This window comes from Gossypium hirsutum, chromosome A08, assembly GCF_007990345.1.
Source record: "Gossypium hirsutum isolate 1008001.06 chromosome A08, Gossypium_hirsutum_v2.1, whole genome shotgun sequence".
Lineage (NCBI taxonomy): Eukaryota > Viridiplantae > Streptophyta > Magnoliopsida > Malvales > Malvaceae > Gossypium > Gossypium hirsutum.
In genome coordinates this window covers 28,862,660-28,871,135 of record NC_053431.1, presented here as the reverse complement: position 1 = coordinate 28,871,135, position 8,476 = coordinate 28,862,660, and the positions used below count along the sequence as shown (strand labels likewise).

Below are 8,476 nucleotides of genomic sequence, written 5' to 3'. Positions count from 1 at the left end.
TACCTACAATAATTCGACACGCATCAAGCTCTCCCTCGAGCTCCTCAATTTTTGTTCTTAAATCTGCTTTCCTGGCCTCAATTTCCTCCTTCAAAGTCATCAGCATGGCTTCATTTTCTTCCTTCATAGCTATCATCCCAACTTCAAGAACATCATTCTTTTCTGCCAACTTATCCGCAGTAGTATTAAGGAGCCCTTGCAATGTTTCCATACTGGAACTAAGGGTCTTCGTCACATATTCTTTGAACTACTTTCTGCTTAGGTCTAACTCATCAGTACGTGTCTCTATTACCTCGAGTGCTTTCTTCACTTTACCCATGGATTTCTCGAGATGGACTACACGATTTTCCAAAGTCGACAACATATCCCTTGACCTGCTATGTTTCTTGCCCCTCCAAACATGGGTTTTCATTGGGACATTCTGATCATCTACTCCTTCCGACATCCCAATGGCGCCTTTGAACCTTAGCTTTGATACCAACTGTCATGGGGCTAGACCTTTAGTCTCACAAACAAGGCGACCTTTTCTTTGCTCCGAATCTTCCTAAGTCATCCTAATTCTCGTAAAAGTGAAAATTCTTGCAGAAATTCTCTAAGGCACCAAAATATAGCGGAAGCAAACTCGAAACGAAAGAGTAATGAATAATAGAAAAACCAAAGGAAAATAGCGGACACCAAGTGCTTGAGTAAATGCTCTTAAATATATTCACAACTATGAATGAAATGATCACAAATGAGGGGGAACGCCTCTATTTATAGTTGAGCTCCCCAAAACCTACGGTACAAATTGAGTTACATAGACAATACGATTATAGCCTATCTACAATTGAGAGCCTTAAGGAATTTAAACTCTATACAATCTTATCTCTTTAGGATTTACACTATTTACCTTTGTAATTCTAGTTTTATTGGAGTATTTCATTGGACCACCAAGGCTTCAAGTAGATGGGCTTCTCCATGGGTTCCACAAGTCGGGCCAGTTCAATCGGGTTAAATAAGCTTTATTTCATCAATTGACCTTTTTAGGACACTCTTTGCGCAATTGTCATAGCCTTTAATTTGCGGCCTGTGACACATACGTATGATAAAATTTTTAGTAGTAATTGTTAAGTGAGATGGTGTCACAAATTTAGAATTAATAACAACATCAATTGTAGTACATTTAATATTGTTAATTTGATGTATTTATATATTTAAATTTAATTTTATTCATAATATATTCTAATTTTTATTTCAGTATCCTACATATTACTCACATTATTTATAATTAATTAATTTTAATATGGAAATGTTTTACTTCGTTTTTTTAACCATTAAACCAACTATTCAATTCTAAACGAAAGAAACCAACTTGGATTGTCTAATCAATTCAATGATCAATTTAGTTCTTACAATATTAATTTTGAAATCCAAACTCGAAACCCGAAAAAGTTGAAGTACCCACTCCGGTTCCAAGTATTTTCAATTTTCAAATTTGTCCACCGCTTTACTTTTAAAGACTTATTCTAGTTTTTAGATTATAAAGATTAGATCTATCTGTTTATCTCCTTCCTCGCTCTCTTCTCAGACAAAATACAACCAGTTTCTCTCAACCTCTCTCGCAATGCCGGCAACTGATGCAGAATTGGATCTCCCTGTAAGGAATTTTTTCTCAAACCCAAAATCCACTCTTCATTTTGTTCTCTTCCATTTTCTTTATTTGTAACTTTTTTTTTATTTCCTTTTTTTAACAGCAGCCTTCTCAGTCCGCCTTCTCTATCGGGTCAGTTCATATTTCTATCGAAACATCTCTCCTTGTACATTTTTTTTCATTTATAAATAATATATATTTCTTTGTGTGCTGTTGTCTTACAGAGAGTATACATTTGCGGATGCTGGGAACTTGGACCACTGTACAAAGTACTTGAACCAGACGCTCGTTACCTTTGGCTTTCCTGCTTCTCTCGATCTCTTTGCCAATGATCCGGTATATTCCTCTTTTTCTTTTAATATATATTTTATGTTTTTTAATAATCTAGAGTTAATGATTTTGTTTTATTTTTATGTGATTGACAGGTTTCGGTCGCGAGGACCTGCAATTGCATATATTCATTGCTGCAGCAGCGGCAGCGCGACATTGAATTTAGAGAGTCTGCTAATGAGCAAAGACAACGGTAATTTATTTATTTAATTTCAATTGATGTTTCAATTTTTTGAATTTGGCAATTTCTTTTCCGCCTCGGGGTTGCTTGCCTTTTATTTATGATAATTCAGTTCCTTTTATGAACTGAAATCTTATTAATTTTGGTATGTCCTTATTTACTAACATTGAGATTTAGGTTGGTGCAAATTTTTTTCCTTGATCCTGGTTTATTTTTTTATCCAAATCTGCTTCTATAATCTTCATTTACTTCTTTTTTATATAAATTAATTTTCTACCGTGGTGACATTGGCTAGATTATATTATGTTCTGGTTTCGTGTAAGTCTGCAGAATTCGATTTTATCTTTTAGGTTGCCTTTGGAAAATGGATTTCAAAAGATAGATTTCAGTTTCAAAGTAGTATAAGTTATGCAATAAAATACATGTAAACCCAACATTTATGATTATTTATTTTTTCTAAATTTTTGGATTTATTAGATGCTTAATCTTGTTGAATTTGAATTACCTAGATATATATGTCAACTTAAAAGTTAATGTTTTTTTATACATTTCAAATATATAGTCATATTGATATGTAATGTAGTAATGCATGCATTTCATTTTCACAATTTAAATACTAAATGAAATCCAATTCTGAATTTTCAAGCTCATGTTGCCAAACATAGCATTAGATTATTTATTCATTGTTTTCCCTTTTTCCTTTCATTTAGATTATTATCAGATATCTCAAGATTAGAGGCAAAAGTTGAGAGGCTTGATGCACAGTTGCAAGCTAAAGATAGAGAGATAGCAACAATTACTAGAACGGTTTGCAACTTTTCATTTACATCTTTTTTTTTATGTTGGTTTTGAGTTAGTTTTTAGTTCCCATTTAAATTAAGGAATTTGCAGCAGTGCATTATGTTTTAGGAAGCCAAATTGACTTAGTTTAATTCCTATTTAAATTAAAGAATTTATGGTAATGCTCTATGATTAGGAAGCCAAAAATACTGCAGCTTTTAAGGCACAGATTGAGAAGCTACAGCAAGAACGAGATGAATTTCAGAGGATGGTGATTGGTAATCAGGTTAGGCATATTCCACTTGATTGAAGCTTTCTGTTTTTTATTACAATATATGATTGACTGTTTTTATTTTTACTTGATACTACAAAAGCAAGTGAGAACTCAACAGATACATGAAATGAAAAAGAAGGAAAAGGAGTACATAAAGTTGCAGGTAGGATCTTATTTAGTTATTTATTGATCATTTGAGGAGAAAATAGTAAACATAAGTAGGAAATATACTTATCTTTTCTGTTGCAGGAGAGGCTGAACCAAGTCTTAATGGAAAAGAAGAAGGAATCAAGATCAGGAATGGAAATAATGAATTTGCTTCAGGTGTTAATTGCGCTGATGCTAATTTTATTACTAATTGAATCTAAATTTAATGCTTTAATGAATTTCACGATATTTGCAAACAGAAAGAAGGGCGGCAACGTGGGACCTGGAATGGGAAGAAAGCAGACAATGATTTCTATAAAAAGATTGTATGTAGAGTTATTGTTTTATTACGACTCTGTTCCATTGAATTATGTTTAACAATGTCATCTTTCAGGTGGATGCTTATGAGGCAAAAAATCAAGAACTGAAAGCAGAAAATGCTGATTTAAGAGCATTACTGCGCTCAATGCAGGTATATGCTTTTACATTTAATCCTCTATTGTCATGGTTGCTCTATTTTATCCCTTATTGCTTTTAGCTAATCAGATTTTGCTGCAGAGCTAAGTGCGATTATACAGGAAAGTACCATTTTATTTCACCTAGATACGCTAATATAACCTCTTTTTTTTCCTTTTTTAGCATGGAAAGATTAAGTTTGTTGAAGGTTTGCATTGTAGCTTAGAAATACGAATTGGATCCAATTGTTTTTTTTTTTTCACTGACTGCAAATGATGCAAAATCATTTGACATCTAGCTGTAACATATTTTCCCTATACAGCTGCTAACATCTGTTTAAGAGTAGCAAAGCAATTATGCAAATACGTGTTTTATTATCTTAGTAGTTTGGTGCTGCTGTCAGCCCACTGGTGGAATTTCTTACTCTTTTTTCCTGTTTTCAGTGAAAGCACTGTCCAAGTTTGCCTTTTTGCAAGGCTCTTTGCATGTAGGATTAATTTTTGAAATAAGATTATACTCAGGAAGGCAAGAGTGATGCATCTAAAAGGGAATTGGATGATTATGAAGTATGTAGCATAAGTAACATGAAAGAATGAAGAAATGTGAGATTGTCCCTTGGCTGGTCAATGATTTTAATGATTAGTACTACCCTTTAGAATATAGTGGCTGTGGTGATATTCTATACTGGTGATACAATGCTATGCCCAGATTATCATGATACTATATTATTGGCAAGTCTTGGTCTAGAATCACTTCTGTAGTGTTACTCATGTTACTGCATCTGTCTCACTTATCAGTTCCCTGGTACATCATTATTCTTGTAGGGAGCATAACAATTTCACAAGGGGATTGTACTCCGAGAGGAACTATTATAGATATCCTTTCTCAAATATTGTTTCATCTTTTGTATGTTGTTTGAATTAATCTAATCCTTAAGTATTGTTTCTTGTTTCTGGGCTCCTGGTAGTCAGCCCTCATTTAATTTCCCCCCAATGAATTCTGAAAGCAGCTTTGGTTACAGGTAGATATGCGTGATTTCTTTAATGCTCCTAATGGGTTGCCAAAGCAATCTTTGCCTGTTAGCGAAAGACATGAAAATGATCCATCACAATCGCCATTTGGTGGGAGGACGGTATGAATTACTAAATGATGCAAAGTTGCTGATTTCCAGTGAGTCAAGTACTGCTTCTAACCTGTTTTAGTTTGTTGTTTACAGGATGTCTTTGATCTTCCTTTTCACATGGCTAGGGATCAAATAGAAGAAAGTCTTCGCACTAAGATGGCTTCTGTAAAAGTATTCTCTCTGTTAAATTGAGTTACATGGTTTTTAACATTAACTTGTATGATAAGATAGATGCGTTGACAATTATTATAATTTTTTTTTTTTAATTTTCTTTTGGTTTCTAGGAGCGGATGGTTCAATTACAGGATGCGCAAAAAGGTGCTGAAGTCACTTCTGAAGCAACAGAGAGGGAGCTTGAGCTTGAAGCTCAACTTGTTGAAGCAAGGAGCATAATCCAGGAGCAGGTAGCCAAGTTTGCCAATCAGAAAACACATTCGGTGTGTTAATGAGTTTATTTGCATATTAGATACATAATGTGATTGTATTTTCCTAGATGAACGTTCAGCATTCTGCATTTCTAGTCCTCCATATTTAAGTAAACTTGTGATAAAATTTGCAAGGATCTCAGTTCAGCATTTTGGCCCTTACATGCAATAGAGCTAGGTGTTTCAATTTTTGATGTATGCCAACATAATTGACATCCCCTTGGTGTTACAATTGTGCATGGCAATTATTTAGTTCCACATTTTGGTTCTAATGGTTTATGACTAAACAAGGATATGAATTTAACAGATAAGTATTCTGATTATATGGTGTACCAATACTTTGTCTGCCATCCTTACCCTTTAATGTTAATAGAGCTTATAAAACTTAGCTAACCGTAGTTACTCTTAAGTCACTGAAGTATAAAATTTCTTTTTGTTAACGTTTTATTTAACATGTATACATTATAATTCACTCTTAAGCTTTTCTTGGTATGGAGAGTGGAAAAGAGAGAGGATGGAAAATTTGTTAATCAAATGGTTAAGATTCATAACTGCTTCTTATTTTGTAGCTTAATGATTAGATCGAGAAATTTTCTGTCCCCACTCTTTTCCATTCTCTACCATAGAGCCCTAATTCATTGAAGTATAAATTTTCTTTCTATTAAGTATCAATGTTCTTTATAACATGTATACATTATTATTCACTTTTTATTCCTTGTTATAATTGTTAGATATATATATAAATATGACATGTGGTCTTATTGCAGGCATCCATCATGTCCAAACATCTTGCCACGGCAGACAGACCAAGGTAGTCATCCTCTTGTATATGTTTTTAATTGTTTGTGTAATGATGGAAGGAACTAAGAGTCTCCATTTAAATTTGAACAGGGAATCTATTATTCCATCGCCAGCTGAGGTATAACATTGAACTTTTTCCTTGAGAATGACTGATGTGATTTTTTAAAACTTTTTCCCCATCAAACTGCTAGATTGACACTTGAATTACTGAGGCACTTTGTTTACAAGTAACTTCTAATTGGCTTTAGTTTAATCAGGTTATTTTTATGCATTGCTAAAAAGCATGAGGGCTTGTTAGAAATTTCATACTTGTTTTGAAAGTCAAACTGGGAATGAAATTTCATTCAGATAAAAAACTATAATAGAAACTCTTCCCCTTCTGGCACATCCTTCTTCTTTTAAGACTAAAGCTTTGAAGAGTAGGAACCTTAAATCAAGAAAAAAATTTTGAGGTCAATAATCAGTGATAATTTTTTAGAAAAGATGAAATAAAAAGTTAATCTTGTAGCAAAAAAAAAAAAAAAAGTCACCAAAATTCCAGAAAACATGAAGTAAAAACTTAAACTTGCAACAAAAAGAACACATGTATTTGAGCATCTGTATTTTACAGATGTAGGGTTCTAGTCCTACAAGTGCATATATATATCTCTGTCTGTTAGGCCTTCTGTCTAGGGGTTTGTTGTACCAACTTTATTCTCTTCTCCTAAAGGGTTATTTAATACATGCCAATCCTGTCTACCCTTACATAAGATAAAACATCACTGGCAAACTTGACTTCTACGTGTACACACTAGTACAGACATCATGTGCTTCCAATTAAATTGTGAGCATCCTTTTCAGCTGGCATCTTGATACGAGACAACCCCCACATTAAAGCTTCCTGTGCCCGGATGGTGCTTCCCATTACATCCCTTCTGTCATAAAGAAGAGTTTATTTTTGGGGAATTGATACATAGTAATAACACGAAGTAAGATTTCTGCTGTATAGATACTGAGGATGCATGAGGTTATGCCGAAGGTGCCTGATTTCTACCTCTTTAGGATTGGTGATCTGGAATTACATGAGAGATGTTGATGGGGTTTAAAATTGCTAGGCTTATGATGTATTCGCTGTATCTTTGTTCCACCTTGACCGGTTATTCTATAATCCGTATCCTCTCTAGCTATTCCAGATTGAGACCAATTGATTGCTTTTATTTAACACGAATTCCTCTTTGTAAAAGGTTTTACCTTGAAAAGTGTCAGATTCTTAACGAAGGAGATAGGGTATAAACTATTAAATTAAATATAGGAATAACTACTCAATTTGATTGTAAGTTTTTAATTGTTAGGTTTCATGCTATTTGTAGTTTTTGTCATTCTGATTGTCTTAATTTTCAGGGGGTATAACATAAGAAGCCTAAGGTCCATGTCTGCAATTTCGGATTAAGATCAACTGAAGTTGGTTATTGTGAAAAGGTGTGCAGCAGTAAGCTAGCTAGTAAATTGTGGAGTCCAATATGGTATTCAGATTGTAGTAACTAAATTAAGGATCTATTCTGAAGCTGTAGTGTAAAAGTAATTAGTTTTTAGGAATCTTCGGTTGTATTTGTAAATTATATGCCCACTGAGATTTCTTTATCCATTTGTATCCCATTCTTGTTTTAAGTAAAAGAACACGCCTCTTGTGTATTGGTAGTTTGATGCACTTTGCTTGCCATAATTAGGTCTTTCAAAGTGAGTTTTTAGAGTTTTAGCCTTGATGTCAACAGGTATGCATTTGTCTATGTTAGAAACCGTAAAGATTTAAAGCCATAAAATAAGATTTATCATGTCAAATTATTAAGAATAAATTAAGAAGAAAACTAGATGCAGAAGTCTATTTGAATTTATTGATATTATGAGATTTTGAAATTTTTTGGTTTTGGTCTTTCAAATTAACATTTAATTATTAGAGTAGGATTTTTTTTTTGTGCAGATAGGAAAGTTACGTATGCAATTTGAGGATCATACATTAATATATAATTTTTGCATATTAATTTTCGTTTTTTATCAGTTCATCATCAATTAGAATTAATTATTAGAGTATTTATACATATTTGGTCATACTTTATTTAACAAGTAAAGCTCAAAAAATCTTAATCAAATTAGACCATTTTTAATTTGGATTAACATTTTATGATAGTAAATAATATGTAGTTATTTTTATTATATATGTGATGTTCATATTTTTCAACAATCTCCCACTTGGATCCCTTACACAAACACACATATATGTATATAGATATATACATATATATATACTAATCACTCTATAATTACATATTATATAATTTTATAAGTTCAAAAC

General features: G+C 32.9%; 1 protein-coding gene across 8 annotated transcripts; it reads left to right on the top strand.

The window, feature by feature from the left end:
* The first annotated feature begins 1,339 nt into the window (after positions 1-1,339).
* On the top strand, positions 1,340-7,818 carry LOC107912354 (afadin- and alpha-actinin-binding protein). Of its 8 annotated transcripts, none has more exons than XM_041076061.1 (16): positions 1,340-1,636; positions 1,737-1,762; positions 1,855-1,966; positions 2,056-2,153; positions 2,852-2,948; positions 3,118-3,207; positions 3,296-3,358; positions 3,445-3,519; positions 3,603-3,668; positions 3,737-3,814; positions 4,820-4,930; positions 5,015-5,092; positions 5,206-5,325; positions 6,114-6,157; positions 6,238-6,265; positions 7,528-7,818. In XM_041076061.1, the coding sequence occupies exons 1-16, from the start codon at positions 1,604-1,606 to the stop codon at positions 7,534-7,536; spliced, it is 1,128 nt and encodes a 375-aa protein (XP_040931995.1). In that variant the 5' UTR covers positions 1,340-1,603; the 3' UTR covers positions 7,537-7,818. The 8 variants fall into 8 exon arrangements, with proteins under 8 accessions (XP_040931995.1, XP_040931994.1, XP_040931993.1 ...); XM_041076060.1 differs by having other exon boundaries at positions 6,988-7,818; XM_041076059.1 differs by having other exon boundaries at positions 5,206-5,358.
* Positions 7,819-8,476: the final 658 nt, after the last annotated feature.

Excerpts from the sequence above, each read along its gene's own strand:
- LOC107912354 (XM_016840524.2), top strand. The coding sequence starts at position 1,604 with ATGCCGGCAACTGATGCAGAATTGGATCTCCCT. Across the intron at positions 2,949-3,117 it reads TAGCAACAATTACTAGAACG|GAAGCCAAAAATACTGCAGC; the intron begins GTTTGCAACTTT and ends CTCTATGATTAG. Across the intron at positions 5,359-6,113 it reads CCAATCAGAAAACACATTCG|GCATCCATCATGTCCAAACA; the intron begins GTGTGTTAATGA and ends GTCTTATTGCAG.